Source organism: Trichechus manatus, unplaced genomic scaffold (genome assembly GCF_000243295.1).
Source record: "Trichechus manatus latirostris isolate Lorelei unplaced genomic scaffold, TriManLat1.0 scaffold00025, whole genome shotgun sequence".
NCBI classification, from domain to species: Eukaryota; Metazoa; Chordata; class Mammalia; order Sirenia; family Trichechidae; genus Trichechus; species Trichechus manatus.
In genome coordinates, this window is record NW_004443961.1 from 3,422,652 (window position 1) to 3,439,080 (window position 16,429).

Genomic DNA, 16,429 nt, shown 5'->3' on the forward strand with positions numbered 1-16,429 from the left:
AAAAAAAAAAAAAAAAAGAAGCAAAGCCAAGCCCCAGGAATCCCACCAGTGTGGGTGTGAAGACTGGGGAAGTGGCTCCCAGGTCACGCAGTATAGCCTGGCTAGAAGGGGCAGAGATATCACACGGTGCCAGGAGACAGGAAAAGAAGTTAAGTATAGTGAGATGAGAAACTGAGAAATGAAGAAAGGCAAAAAGGAAGAAAAAGAAAAAAAGAAAAAGAAATGGCCCCAGGGATCCCAACAGCATGGTGGCACAGACCAGGAAAGTGGCTCCCAAGCCATGCAGTACAGCCTGGCTAGAAGGGGCTCCCAATCCGCAAAAAGAAAAAGAAAACAAACAAACAAAACAGAACAAAACAAAACAAAACAAATCCCCGGGGATCCCACCAACGTGGCAGTGTGCATCACGAAAGCAGTTCCCCAGCGGGGCAGTGCTTCACAGCCTTTTGAGAGGAAGCAAAGATGGTACACAGAGCCAGGTGTTCGATAGAAAGAAGGTGGAGGAGGTGAGAGGCTGGGAAGAAACCAGAAGAAAAAGAAAAAGCAATACCAGGAACAAAGAAATGGCACTGAGGGAGCCAGCCAGTGTGGGTGGGGTGAATCCAACTGGCATGGAGCCAGAGCCAGTATCTCCCAGCCAAGAGACTATGGCTGGTAGGAAGCAGCTGAGGCCAAGCTGGTGGAAAGAAGGGTGAGGGATGGGAAAGCATATATCACTGGTTACCAGGTGTTCTGTCTCCCGCTGGGAGCTCTGTGAAACTGCTTTCCAGTATTCTCTGTCTTCTGGTCTTCAGTGTGGGCAGGGCGAATCCAACTGGCATGGAGCCCACACCTCCTGGCTGGCTGAGCTACTGCAGCGAGATAGGAAACGGCAGAGGTCAAGCAGCGGGGAGAATGATAGGGGGTGGGAGAGCATATATTGCTGGTTACCCGGTGCTCTGTCTCCTGCTGGGAGCTCCATGAAGCTGCTTTCCTGTACTTCCTGTCTGCCGATCTCTGGCAGGACTTCAAGATGGTGAACCCGTGCTGCATTAGCTGATAGGGGACCTCCTAGTGTAACTCTCCTTACTCTCTGTTCTCTGTCAGTTTCTTATTCCATTCAGTGCTTGGCTGAGTTCTTTATCTCTTCATTTGACACTGAGGGTTCCAGGATTGACATCTGTCTCTATTTTACTTAGTTTTTCAGGTCTTTGCTATGGAGGGATGGCGTGGTGCTTCTGTCTATAGCACCATGTTGGCTCCGCCTCCAAGGCTGTAATCTTTACCGAAGCAGACTGCCATTTTTTCTCCGTGGAGCCACTGAGTGGGTTTGAAACCTCTGACCTTTTGGTTAGCAGTTAAGTGCTTAATCACTGCACCACCAGGGCTCCTTAATGTCTAAGTAAAGGTTGAATAACTTGAAATTTGAAATCTGTATCATTTGGATTCAATCCTCCAGGGCATGAGATGCAAAGATTCTTCTTAGTTGGGCAAAGTCTTTTTGGAAACTGTAACTAAAGGCAGGTGAAGCAGTCACCAAGACTCCTGCATTTCTTTTGGCTCAAAGGGTCTTAATTCTGGAAAGTCAATGAAATCTATGGAGCCCCTCCCAGAAATAATGCATTTTGCATATAATTTCTGGAAGCTCATGAGCTTCCTAAAGTCCATCTATCTGTGTACATCTCTGTGCTGCTCCCTGGGCTCTAAGTTAATAACCCCTGAACAGACCAAACAGCACAGGCTCAAGTTTGATTTTAATTCTCCCCGGTTTGGGTTGCACCTTCTTCTCCCTGTTCTGCACTGTCATACGAGCGCCCATATTCTCCAGAAAGACTAGCTTTAGTGATTACTGAAGATGACTCCACCTACAAAAATATATAGTTCTCAGGCAGAAAAAAATTTCCAAGGACATTGCTGTCCTGTTGTCAGTCACAAGAGATGGCCGTGGATGGCAGCCATGGGCTCTACCAATGCTTTCTATGGAATCAGCTCCACTTTCCACCTCTGGGGCCCTATGTTTGCCTTTCAAGCTAGCTGGGAAGACAGGGAAATGGAAAAACTAAGGGAATGTAACCTAAGCTAAGTCACGAAGCAATTCATGGCACTGCTTAAAAGAAGTCCCGAACTCCTGGCGCCCAACCCAAACACTTCTCCAAGACACGGCCACCTGTCCAGCATCCACCATGAAGTTTTCATATCAGGCTGATCCAAGTCCTTGTGTGAAGTCACGCTGAAAATAAATCTTCATGGCTCAGAGAGCCAAGATCCAAACAAATGAGCAAATATTGTCCATGGGTATCAAAAACAAAGCTCAACTGAAGTTGAAAGGGGAGATAAGAGAGAACGAGCAGACAGAGCAGGAACTGCAGAAGGGACATTGACTTTGGAAGCGGAGAAGCCCAAGAAGGGATGAGGTGAGCTGTGTCGTGATATTCTAGAACACTATACTTAGGCTATGAGAGTCTGAGCTAAGTGCTTTCCTTCCAAAATCATTCTCATCAAGAAGCCACAAAATCTAATAAGAGAAGGGGAAGGAGAAGCTTAGAAGGCTTCCGTCAGTCAATCAATCAAAACAGCCATTATCTAGGAACTGTTCCCATCAGGCAGCTGCTGTGCCAGGTACTGTACAACTCAAACCACTCATTAGGGCACCTGTCACGGGGTCCTCATTCCTCACCTACTTGGCCAGAGCAGTGCCAAACACCCCTATTTTTCCGTCCCAATTAAGAATTTTAGGGGGGAATAAAAATAAAATGAGGAAGAAAGGCCTGATGACCTATTTCCTGAAATCAGTCACTGAAAACCCTATGGAGCACAGCTCTGCTCTGACACACATTTAGCTGCCATGAGTAGGAGTCGACTCAACGGCAACTGGTGTGTTGTGTGTACAAATTCTTGCAGGAAAGAAACCATTAAATATTGTTTAACCCTGTGTTTCCCAAACCTATACGCCTACAAAAAACTGCTGTAAAAGTAATAACTAATAATAACCTGTGGAATGTTTTTCAAAAGAACACACTTTGAGAAGTAATGCTTTAAGAACCACCACCTGAGAGATGCTAGTAGATGTTGTTGTTGGTGTTAGTTACTGGCCAGTCTATTCCAGTAATGATAGTGACCCCATGTGTGCAGAGCAGAATTGCTCCACAGAGTTTTCAAAGCTGTGACCTTTTGGAAGCAGATCATCAGGCCTTTCTTCCAAGGTGCCTCTGGGTGGGTGTTGAACCACCAACCTTTCAGATAGTAGCCCAGTGCTTAACCATTTACACCACCCAGAGAGCACTTCTGATCTCTCTCCAGAAAAGAACTGCTCACTCTCGTGGACAACCTGGTCCCCAGTGTGAATTCTCAACTCCTTTCCAATAGTTCCTATCACCACGCAGCATCAAAACGCACTGGGAAGTGTAGCTGGACTCAAACTGGGCCAACTTAAAATAGACGCGTCCAGACAATTGGTTTCAACTCCGAATCTGTGCCATTGGCAAAGGGTTAAATGTAAGATGATTTGCTCTTCATTTAAATTTCATTATTAATTAGCGCCACTATTTTTAACCAAAATATCTGTCTTACAAAAGCGTCTCTCAGCGCCTTCCATGAAATCACTTGCTCTCAATGAAGGCATCAGGGTCTTTCAAGTAATAATCCAGTCTGCCTCCTCACCATCGTTCTGAGGTGTGATGCAGGTAATTTGTCACCAACAATTGCTAAGGTTTAGAAGTTTGGCTCAAGCGTAACAACGATTGCGAGGACGGTGCAGGACTGGGCAGTGTTTCATTCTGTTGTACATGGGGTCGCTGTGAGTGGAACTCACTCGATGGCACCTAACAACAAAAGTTTGTAAGTGACTGCCTTAAAAAAAAAAAAGCAGAGCTTTTTTAATGTCACCCCATGACAGCATCACTCACTGACTTGTATTCCAATGTTGTTAGGTGCTGCCGAGTCCCTGGTGGTGCAATGGTTAAGCGCGCAGCTGATAACTTATAAAGATGGCAGTTCAAACTCACCCAGCAACTCTTTGGGAGGAAGACCTGACGATCTGCTCCTGTAAAGATGACAGCCTAGGAAACCCTATGGGGCAGGTGTACTCTGTCACAGAGGTTGCTATGTATTGCATTGTGGGTTCTTAAATGTGAAGGGAAGAGATGGTGCTAGTTCATCTGGAGAGGATATATCCATGATATGGGCCTATTCCCGTCATCCCATCATTAGTTTATTCCCGAGGGAAACAAAAGGGAAAAATGAAGGGGTGCTGTCAAAATCTGGGAAGGCCCATAATTGTGTGCCCATTCGTGCATGTCACCTGCCACATCGCCCATGACAGAAAAGATTTTCAGAAGTAGATCACTAGGCCTTTCTTCCTAGTCTGTATTAGTCTGAAATCTTCACTAAAACCTGTTTAGCACGAAAGCAACATCCAAGCCTCCACTGACAGATGGATGGTGGCCGCACATGAAGTACACTGGCTGGGAATCGAACCTGAGTCTCTTGCATGCAAGGCGAGAATTCTAACACTAAACTATGGCTGCCCCTAAGGTGGTAGGTACTTAATGAAATTGTTTATAGTTTTGAGTATACATGGTGGTGGCTCTGAATAGACCCCAAAGAGCTGCCAGTTTAACAGGAAGAGAAAGTGGCACTAAAGACACCGCTTAACTTAGCCAGAAAGCTATAGACAAAGCTGTTTCTCTAAGCAGAAAACAAAAATGCATGTTGTTGCATTCACACACATTTCAAATATGATACTTGTTCTCTAACTGCCTGGGTTGAGGACACAAAAGAAAAAGTCGTCAGCCACGGCGGGTTAACAGGTCAATGTTTAACAAACATCGAACAAAGCACACCCAGATTGGAGTCTCTGTGGAAGCCTGGAACCGACAGAAGATTCACGTCGCCTCTAACTTGTGGCCCAGCATTCTTTGCATTCATTTTTGAAAAAGTCCATTTCGATAGCAGGGTAGAGTTGAAGGAAAACTCCCAGCTTCCAGCGCTGACAAGGTGAAAATGAAAAATTCTATAAAGCTCACAGCCTTGAGGAAAACTTCAAGTGGTGTATTGCCTTCATTTTCTCTGATTTCACCCACTCATTCTCCGCCAGGACTGAAGGACAGAGTCTGCCTTTTGCTCTACAGGCTAAATTCTATTCTCAGTGGAGACCACAGCTGGTGACGCACGTATTCGCTTCTCACTTATCTGTGTGGCCCTCTACTTAATGAATGGACTCCAGATCTGCAAACTGCATCAGATGGAAGACATCTGTACATCGACTGACGGGCTGTGTGGGTGTGCACGCATTATGCAAAGAGAAAAGTTCGCTCTGCGTGCGATGAGCCAAATTATTCCAATTCCTTTGCAAAAGAGGTTTTTTCTTTTTTTCCTTCCATGTTTCTCTTTGCAGCTTGAATAATATTTTGCTGAGATTTCGGGTTCTTCTTGATTTTCAGGGAGCCCAGGTGGTGCAGTGGTTAAGCGCTTGGCTGCTAACCTGAAAGGCTGGCAGTTCAAACCCACCAGCGGCTCAGCAGGAGAAAGACCTGGCGCTCTGCTCTCCTAAAGATTGTTGTTGTTAGGTGCTGTCGAATCAGTTCGGATTCAGATACCCTGTGTACAACAGAACGAAACGCTGCCCAGTCCTGTGTCATTTTCACGATCGTTTCTATGTTTGAGCCCATTGTTGCAGACACTGTGTCAATCCATCTCATTGAGTGTCTTCTTCTTTTTCAATGACCCTAGGCTGTATAGATTACATCCAGGTGCTCTGACAGGGGTCACAACAGACAGTCCCGGACAAAGCTGGAGAAAAGTGTAGAACAAAATTCTAACTCACAAAAAAAGACCAGACATACCAGTCTGACAGAGACTGGTGAAACCCCGAGAGTATGGCCCCTGACACCCTTTTCACTCAGTACTGAAGTCACTCTTAAGGCTCACCCTTCAGCCAAAGATTAGACAGGCCCATAAAACAAAATAGGACTAAAGGGGCACACCAGCTCAGGGGCAAGGACGAGAAGGCAGGAGGGAACAGGAAAGCTGGTAACAGGGAGCCCAAGGTCTAGAAGGGGAGTGTCAACATATCATGGGGTTGGCAACCAATGTCACAAAACAATATATGTATTAATTGTTTAATGAGAAACTAGTTTGCTCTGTAAACCTTCATCTAAAGCACAATACGAAAAAAAAAAGGAAGATTACCGTCTAGGAAACCCTATGGGGCAGTTCTACTCTGTCCTTATAGGGTCGCTATGAGTTGGAATCGACTCGATCCATGGCAACAAGTAATGGGTTTTCTTGATTTTCAGTGGGATCCAATAGGTGTGGTAAAGGACAAATGCCAGTGACCAGGGCATTGCTTATGAAATCTCTGTCACGCATGATAAACAGTTGTCCTACGGCTGAGGGTGCCTTGTCCTGGCCCCAATTTCAGAGTACAGCCTCATAAAGCCGGCAGTGTTAAGACCAAAATAATGTCATTTAGTGTCCAGGGGGAGGCTAAAAAGAGGATTAAAGGCAGGCAGGCAGGGCATATTAAAAGAGTCCATGACTAACAGGGTGTGACAGCAAAGAGTTTTATTCTTTTCAACAGAACAATTCCCCAGGGCTGGGACCATTACTCGACTGTGCCTTTATCACCTTGGAATTTTTATGGTTATTTTTGATGAATTCACATTTTTTGTAAAGGCTTTTCTGAAATGATGCCAGTGTTCAATTTTTAATTAAAGTCATAAATAATCTTAATTCTGCCTTAAAAGGTTTATTGTTTCTTTTTTTTTTTTTTAATTATGGCTGCCAGGAAATATTTCAAATACCAAGGCCTGATGTGAGTTCACAATTACAATTTCTCCAAGGTCTAGTAAAGCATTTTACCATGTAAATATTTCATGCCGGTATACCAGTGTGAGACTTGAAAATGTGGATCGACTGATTTGGGGTTTATTAGCATTGCTTCTCCTGGGAGTGACATTTCCTTTTTGTTGTTGTTGGACAGAGCAACTTTCACCCTTTGAATTTCCACAAATTAACCCATTCGAGATTCATAAAGGATTTTTAATATCTTTGGATAAAAAGGCAGGCTAAAATTCAGAAAGTAAGCCCCATGACCTTGTCAGTGAGGCTGGACAATAAAAATCAATCCAATCATTTGCAGGAAGCCAAGTGAGCACCCAAAGCTAAGTCATTCGAGAGATGATTCCTCATTTTAGGTAAGACAAAAATAAGATAGGACACTATAGTATCTAACATTAGATTATAATACTGTTCCTCGAACATATATCCTTATTGTCTAGATCGCCTTTTGAAGGCTGCCTGCAAATTGTCTATAAAATTATATTTTGTCATCTCAAGGTCTGTTTTTTCTTTTTTCAATTATGCTGCAAGAATCTTTCACAGAGTGGCATCTGGGGTCTTAAAAGCCTGCAAGGAGCCATCTAAGACAATGATTGGTCTCTCCCAGTCTGGAGCAAAGGAGAGTGAAAAAAACCAAAGACTCAAGGGAGCAATGAATCCAAAGGACTACTGGACCACATGAACCACAGCCTGCATGACCCTGAGACCAGAAGAACTAGATGGTGCCTGGCTACTCCACCGACAGCTTTGACTAGGATCACAACAGAGCATCCTGGACAAAGCGGGAGAAAAAATGTAGAACAAAAAATCAAATTCACAAAAAAGATCAACTTACTAGTCGACAGAGATTGGAGGAACCTCTGAGACTATGACCCTAAGACATTTTTCTGACCTAGAACAGAAGCCACTCCCAGAGATCACCTTCTAGCCAAACAACAGACAAGCCCATAAAATAAACAGTAAAACCTGAGAGGACCGTGCTCCTTGGAACAATCAATTACATGAGATCAAAAGGGCAATATTTGGCCAAAAGTAAAGATGAGAAGGCAGGAAGGGGTAGAAACTCAGGACAAAAAGAAACGGGGAGCCCAGGGTGGAAATGGGGAGGGTGCCAACACGTTGTGGGGAATGGGGACAAGGCCACTGTGCTGTCGTGGATCACATCTTGGTGGTCTTTCTAGCCATGGTCTTGTAAATTCCACCCAAGTGATTGGGTGGGACTGTGTGATAGAGTAATTGTGGCCCACCAAAGCGATCTGTTAGTTTTGCCATCTCGCTGGGCTTGAAATGAGCCATCCCAGAGGTGGGAAAAAGAATCCCACTACCACCAAGGAAGAACAGCCAGGAGCCAGCATGTCCTTTGGATCCGGGATCCCTGAGCTAAGAAGCGACTGGAAGCAGGAGACCAAGAGAGAGAACGAGCTGTAACCCTGAAGATGCTGAGAAGCAATAGCAGGAGAGACCCAGCAGCAGAGACCTGGCAGCAGTAGATGGGCTTCCCAGCCCATGGAGAGAGAAACTTGAGTGCCTTTGGGCAGAGGCCTAAGGTCAGGGAGAGGCATGCCCAAGAGTACAACTGCGAAGAGGCTGTCCTAATGAAAGAACTATATCCTGAGTGTTCCTGAACCTGAATTGTAACTTGTTACTTCCCTAATAAACCCCATAATCTTGAGTATTGTCTGTGAGTTCTGTGTGGCCACTGCAATGAATTATCGAACCCAGCAGAAAAGTAAGAGTGCCGTGGGAGGGACGGCTGGTGTCCCAATTGGTAAAGATGGCAGAGAGAGGAGGACTGTCTGCCCTCCGCCTCATAGGAATCAGCCTTGGGCTGTTGATCGTGATTCTCCTTCCCCCTCGTGAAGTTAGAGGTCAGACACCGCCCTCATGCAGTTTTTACAGCCATGAACCACTTTATGTACAAACTATTGAATGGGAGTCTAATTTGCTCTGTAAACTTTCACCTAATGCTCAATGAAAAGAAAAAAAAAAAGAACCTTTCACACCATCAAAAATACTCTTCCTTTAAATAGTGGCGGAACCACTAACAATTCCTGAAAATATTCCCTGTTGTTTCTACACATACTGTCAACCTAGGTTACCTCCTTAAATCCAGTATCGTGTTGTTGCTTATCTGTCTAGAAATGGGATATGTACTCTTTCCTGTTGACAAAAATTGTTACTCTCCATGAAGGTGTTCTTCAATCTTATGATAGACTTGCTATCTGAGTAAAATATCACACAACTGGGACAACTTGGGGAAGGAGACTGGTCAGACTTCAGACTTAAGGAAGCAATACTTTCATCTAGGAGGGTCTCTTTTTTTAACACGCAGAATTTATTATTTCAAGTTTGTAAGATGTGTGCAAATAGTGACAAAAAACATTGACCAGTGGTCCTGCTGAAACACTTAAAAGCATGCAGCAGTTACAAGAAGAACGTTCCTTAGACACCAGGACGGCGAGTCTTTGTTTGGCTTGCTTACTTGGACACATCATCAGGAAAGATTAATCACTAGAAAAGGACATCATGGTTGGTAAATGAAAATGACGGAAACCCTCCGTGAGATGGATGGATACAACGGCCACAACAATGGGCTCAAACATAATCATGTTCATGAAGATGGCAATGGTATGTTACTTTAAGAAGATTAAATATCCGCTTTACAACTTTATTTACATTATTAATTCACTTAGCAGTTCCTTAACACTCATAAAATAGCAGCTCCAATCCACGCCAAATGATGATACACATCAGACATAAAGAGATTTAACTATATTTCTAAAGAAAAAAAAAAAAGCAATTCTAACAACGGAGTTACACGAGAGAGTCTGTATGCAGTTAAGAATATCTCTCAAATCCTTTTAATTGGACATTTTTCTACCTCACAGGGAAGAGGTCAGATTGTTTCCATATATGAGCCTTCAGCAAGCACTGTGCTAACACCTCCCAACAAAGAAAACCTCAAGTAACAAAGAAACTAGATATCATTTCCCAACATAAAAGTGTTAAATCCCTATAAATCATGAAGGAATGCAAGATTTATAAGCAGTAATTACAGTGACTTGAATACGCCGGCCATGGTTTTCAATCACTTGAAACAAGTAGAATCTCAAACGACCCTTAAATTTGTTATGAAGAATCCTTAAATGAGTCAGGTACCCATCTCAACACAAATGCAACACTCAAAGAGGCAAGGTCAGCTCAACTTGTCTTCTGCCATGGCCAGAAGATACTTGTTGGCCCCAAAATTAAAACACTGAATTTTCAGCAAACTCCTTGAAAGGCAGTGAGCTCTCCATCTCTAGAGGAGTTTAAGCACAGCATGGCCAACCACTTGATGGAGATCTTCTATGAGGCTAGGAGAGCAACAGTCAGGTGGGTCTCTGTTGGTCGATTTTTAACATTTCTGCCATATCTGAGATACCATGATTTTTATGAACTTCTAAAGATGCAGTGATCTCTTATTGATGTCAAAGAGATTTGAGGCTCAATTCCTTTTTGGAATTTTCATACAGAGTATCTATTAAGAGAATACCGTCTGACAGAGCGCTGGCAGAGGAGCCCTCTTGGTGTGAAGGCACTGCACAATGGCCGTAACAATGGACTCAAACACACAAAGGATCATGAAGATGGTGCAGGACTGGGCAACACTTCGTTACGTTGTATCTATGGCCACCGTGAGTCACGGCTGACTCGAAGGCAACTACCAACAACAACCTATTAAGAAAATGTGTTTTTTTTAAGTTTAAAGTGAGAGGTGCGCTATAGTCACTCATCGAAGGACCATCTTCCTTTGTCATCAGAGCTAAAATCATTTTAGCCAATTGTTACGTTAAAGAAAGGACTAATCTGGAGAAAGGGTTTTTGTTGTTGCTGTCGTTCACGCCAATTCAATTTTCTTTACCTCCTTAGATTTCCATCATTGGCTACTTCCCCGGACAGGTGACTCTTCACTAGTTTTCTCTGACTCCAATTATACAAGCCATCCCCAGAGATTCCTACCTGGCTACATTAGTGATACAAACCACAGCGTTGATACTTCATGGAAGATTTCCCTCCTCAAAGAGTCGAAAGCATGACGCACCTTGAGAAGTGTAAGAACTCCCAATGTCCTGCAGAAGCTCCCAGTACTACAAGAGTCATTTCAATGTGCTTTTCCTGGCTGGAAAAAACTCTCTTTTGAAATTACCTTTTTCCTCGCTTGTTGGTCTTTGGAAGAATGTGCCTTCACGTGTTTTCTGAGGGAGCTCGGGTCTGTGTAGCGTTTGGAGCATCCTGGAATTTGACAAGCATACGGTTTCTAAATGAGAAAGAAAGAAAGAAACAGCTGTGGGTAAATCGTAAAGGGAACCGGGGAAGGGTTTACTCAGAGACTATTGACTTCAGAGCATGAACTGTTACCAACCCACTAATGGGAATTGCGGGTAATGCTCATGCATTTCAACCAAAAAGCCCACTAATTTTGCATCACAGCAAAGAGGAGGAGAAACTTTCAAGAAACCGAGAGACAGCATTAGAGTACACTCTAACCATAACTCTTGTGGCCTTTTTTAACGTGGAAATTACTAATAGGCATCTCCAGTCATACTTACAGTGACGTTCCCCTGAGAACAATCTTTCGTACTGTCAGAAACTAGTATGCACATATTCTTTAAGGGTTCAGGTAAAGAAGCTGTAGAAAAGTCCAGAAAAGACTGGATGTGTTTCAGAAGAAACCTGATTCAGAGAGAGAGAAAATTAAGAAGGAAAATTAGTGTAAAGTGAGCAGCAGACGGGAGGTTTGTGAACAACAGACAAGAGAAATCAGCCAGAGAAACATTAATAGCATTAGTTACAGAGAAGCCCTGGTGTTGAGCCTGGGTTGTGAGGATAAGCCCTAGGCTGAGCAAGATGAGGACGCGAGTTTTGGCTGCTCCAACGCCCCCATGTTCCTGGAGGTGTGAGGAATGAACTTAAGGCTGGGTCTAGACACTTTTTACTTCTGCATCCCTGCTGCTGGGCACAGAATAGTTAGCAATGAATGGATGAGAGCACCATATGGTTATTTAAATTTCAGCACCTACAGTAATGACAAAATTCACAGCAAGGATTTGAGACTATGGCTCTTTAGTTATGAAAAACATCAAAGTCTTTTGCTTATTCCATGAACTGCGAAGAAGAAAAAAAAGAAAAAAAGCACAAGATTAACTATGTCTCATGCAAACGGTTAAAGTGCCCAGCTGCTAACCGAAAAATTGGAGGTTGGAGTCCACCCAGAGGAGCCTCAAAAGAACGCCCTGGTGATCTACTCATAAAAAATCAGCCGCTGAAAACCCTACGGTTCACAGTTCTACTCTGTCACACATGGGGTTACCACGAGTTGGAACTGACTCAACAGCAACCGGTTACTGGTTGGTTCATTTACTGATGAATTAGTTGGTTGAATCATCCAACAGCTCTGACGCTTCCATGGTGTGTTGGGGGCTGTGTTACATATTAGGGGTCAACAATAAAAAATGAATAAGCCAGGCTCACAATGCCTCACAGTTTTTATAAAGGTTGAGAAGTTTCGGGCTAAAGGCATTTGCCAATAAGTTTCTATTGGGTCAGCACAGATTTTCCTTAATCTGAAATCTTTTCTGAGTCTCCCTGGCTTTCTGGCACTAGCCTTCCCTACCTTGACCTTGCTTTAGGGGAGCAACTGGCCAGTATCTGTACGGGCCATCCTGTGACCACGTAAGCTCATGTTCTGAGCATCAGAGAAGACACTGCATGTAAAAAGGCTTGTGAGTATTAAATTGTTATACTAGTCAATGCTATTATTATTATCGTGATCACTATCATATGAGTTTGAAAGAAAAGAAATGGGTAATTTTATTTGTGGGGCAGTGGTGGTGGTCCAGTGGTAGACTTCTCGCCTTCCATGCAGGAGACCCGGGTTTGATTCCTGGCCAAGGCCCCTCATGTGCAGCCACCACCCCTCTGTCAATGGAGGCTTGAAGTTTTGCCATGATGCCGAACAGTTTCAGCAGGCCTTCTAGACTAAGATGGACTAGGAAAAAAGGCCTGGCAATCTACTTCTGAAAAATCAGCCAATGAAAACCCTATGAATCACAACAGTCTGATCCGGCTGTGCACAGCGTTGCCAAGAGTCGGCAGCCAAACCAACAGCAGCTAACAACAACAACATTATTTGTATTTGATTTTGAGATGGTCTTGGAGAAAGCACGCCCACTCAGCCTTCCTCCCCACTGGCTGTCACTCCTCCCCTTGCTGTGAGCCACCAGGGACCAGTGTGCCAGCACAGCAATGTCAGGGGATGGTGTGAGCAGCACTGGTATACTTGTCATTTTATTTCAGATTAAAGCCCACTGCTGTCGAGTCAACTCCGACTTACGTCAACCCTGTAGGACAGAGCAGAACTGTCCCATAGGGTTTCCAAGGCTCTAATCTTTATGGAAGCAGACTGCCACATCTTTCTCCCGCAGAGCAGCTGGTGGGTTCGAACCACTGACCTTTCAGTTAGCAGCTAAATGCTTAACCACTGCGCCACCAAGGCGCCTTTATTTCAGGTCACCTAGGCTTTAAATGGCATGCTATAGTTCATCAAACTATATTTTTCATTATTTTCTATCTATACTATAAAAATTTTTCCACTGGTTAGACATTAAGATGCTAATAGAGAAAAGAGTGAATAAAAAAATGTCCGGTCTGGAATTATGAACTCAGTAATCTTTATGGAAAACTATTTTCCTATGAGTACAGAAAATTTAATCCATTTAGTTTAAGGAAGGCCGTTTATCCAAAATTCCGCTAACATGAACATAAGAATGCTTAATGAAAGGGAATCAAATCCAAAACTCAAACCAGTTGCTGTCAAGTCCATTCCGGCTCATGGCAACAATATGTGCGCAGAGTAGAACTGCGTCCCATAGGGTTTTCAAGCCTGTGACCTTCAGAAGCAGATCACCAGGCCTTTCTTCTGAGGTGCCTTTGGGCAGGTTCGAACTGCCAAATTTTCAGTTAACAATCAAGCTCTTAACTGTTTGTGCCATCCAGGGACAGCCAGTGAAAGGGAACACAGGCCTAAATTTAAATCATAAATTCTTCAAGCAACTACAGTTTCCCTTGTAAAGTAAGTACAGGCAGTCCTTGGCTTGCAAATGTCAACCTGCGTACAACCTATAGCTATGAACCGAACCCCATAAAGCCTATTATATTAAAAATCTGAAGGACCTACAGTGGTTCGTAACAACAAATGGGTGTTACTTTGCAATGTGCATCAAAACATCATCATTACTGTATTATTATGTTAAAGATGTTTTAGTTTATCTGGAAGCGTTTCTTTAATGTTCTTCATGCATAGAAATGTACACTATATACTATATACTTAGACAAACATTTGACTAACTGACGTTAGATGCAAACTGGACCGAACTGTTCCGACTTATGTACAAATTCAACTTAAAGACGGATTTAGAAACAGAACTCATTCGTAATCCGGGAACTGGCTGTATTTAATTTCTATATAATTTTAAAAGAGTTTAGCAGTTTGCTAAATACTGTGAAAAATTAAACAAGACGTCTAGACCTTAAAAGAGAAATGATGGTTTTAGAAGATTTAATAGAGAAACGTTTTTTCAAAAAAATAAAAATAGACGAGGTTTTTTTTAAATAGTCAAGTTTCTAAAGCTATTACATTACACTGAATCATAAAATTATTATCTTAGGTAACTTCCCTCAAAAGTTTGAAAAACAGATCTTTTTTTTTTTTTTTAATTCTAAATGATCAGCTAAAATTAGCTCCAAGCGAAGAAGAATACTGTGGAACCATAAAACTTTGCCTCACAATAGTTCTTTCAAACGACAGATAACTAGGTATAGTAGAAGCAATTTCTGAAGACAATCTTGTCGCATGAATGCCCAGCCTTCCCATGATAAAGATTAGTGACAAATTGGAAAATTTGATTGGATTCTTCCCAGACCATCTTACGCATAACAAAACAGGGCTTTTTAACATAATTTATTCTTTTTTTCTATTTCTGCCTTTTAAAAATCCCACTTATTCAGCAAATTTATTCATTTAATATTCTGCTGGTCCTAACAGCCAGGGCAGAAAGGGTCCATCTTGTGCCATACTGCTCTACGTGTATTTCAGATATTTACTAGGCAAATCTGCATAAACCGTCACATTTAAGTACATAATGAGATAATTCTGTTCAGAAAGCTGCCGTGACATATAGCTAAAATGACTTCTATCAATATGACTAATTAAAAACTCACTACCGTCCAGTCAATTCCAACTCAAAGCAACCTTATAGGCTAGAGTAGAACCGTCCCATAGAGTTTCCAAGGCTATAATCTTTACGGGAGCAGACTGCCACATCTTTCTCCCTTGGAGCAGTTGGTGGGTTCGAACTGCCGATCTTTTGGTTAGCAGACAGGCGCTTAACCACAGTGCCACACAAAACCAAAAACCCATTGCCGTTGAGTTGATTCATACTCATAATGACCCTATAGGACAGAGCAGAACTGCCCCATAGGGTTTCCAACGAGCAGCTGGTGGATTCCAACTGCCAACCTTTTGGTTAACAGCTGAGCTCTCAACCCACTGCGTCACCAGGGCTCCTAGTATGACTCATTGAGACTAATATAAAATTTAATAAATATGTCAACTATAACATCAGAAGAATCTTAAATATGTATGAGAAGGTATGTAGAAATAACAGTATCTTTTCAGAATTCCAACTCTGGTAGAGTTTAATAATAGACATCCGAATGGAAACACTGCAAAAGTACTGTCATGAATACATTATTTGCAAGAACGTGGGCTAAGAGATCTGAGACGTATGTAATACATTTATCCCAATGGCTTTGTTACGTGGAGCAAAACTGCATGAGTCTACCTGGACTTCTGTAAGGAAAATAGCACCAAAGCCTGAAAAAAGCAAAAGGAGGCCTATCAACATAACTGAGAAAATAAGTCAGAGGCCCAGAAAACGTCTGCGGAAAAGTCAAACGTTACAACACTGAGAGAGTGAAGGGTGTAATAATGAAGAACAACGGTCCTCACTGGGTTTACATGAAAGGACACGCGGCTAACACACAGGGAGCGTGAGAAAACTGAGCCCCAGATCGCTTCAAGGTGAAAATACCGGGAGGTTTCTAAAGCAAAAGGCCAGATTCACCCTCCAAATTCATGCCAGCTGTAAAGTTGTTATGTCAAGAAGAAAAGAACCAGGATAAGGGGGAAAAAAAGAAAAAAGCTTCGCATTTCTAGCAAGCAACAGTATAAAATATCTAAAACCTGTGTATTTTAGTATGTCTTCATGTGTGAATACTTACTTTAATGCCCAATCTCTAGTGGTTATTCTCTGTATTTAAATCTATTAAGTTACAGCCCAGGAACCCTGGTGGTGCAAATGGTTAAGCGCTCGGCTGCTAACTGAAACGCTGGCGGTTCAAACCCACCCAGCAGCTAGAGAAAGACCTGGCAATCTGCTCCAGTAAAGGTGACAGCCTAGAAAACCCTATGGGGCAGTTCTACTCTGTCACATGGGGTCGCTGTTAGTCAGAATCGACTTGACGGCACCTAACAACATGTTACAGCCCTTATAAATGTATGGTGTTG

The 16,429-nt window shown here is 42.9% G+C and overlaps 1 protein-coding gene across 1 annotated transcript in view; it reads right to left on the bottom strand.

Moving 5' to 3' along the window:
• The window catches only part of GLIS3 (GLIS family zinc finger 3), a 549,271-nt gene that overhangs the window by 98,170 nt on the left and 434,672 nt on the right, over positions 1 to 16,429 (bottom strand). The window contains exon 6 of the mRNA XM_023728586.1: positions 11,009 to 11,119. Coding sequence (XP_023584354.1) covers positions 11,009 to 11,119 — 111 coding nt within the window. The remainder of the gene's footprint in view (positions 1 to 11,008; positions 11,120 to 16,429) is intronic.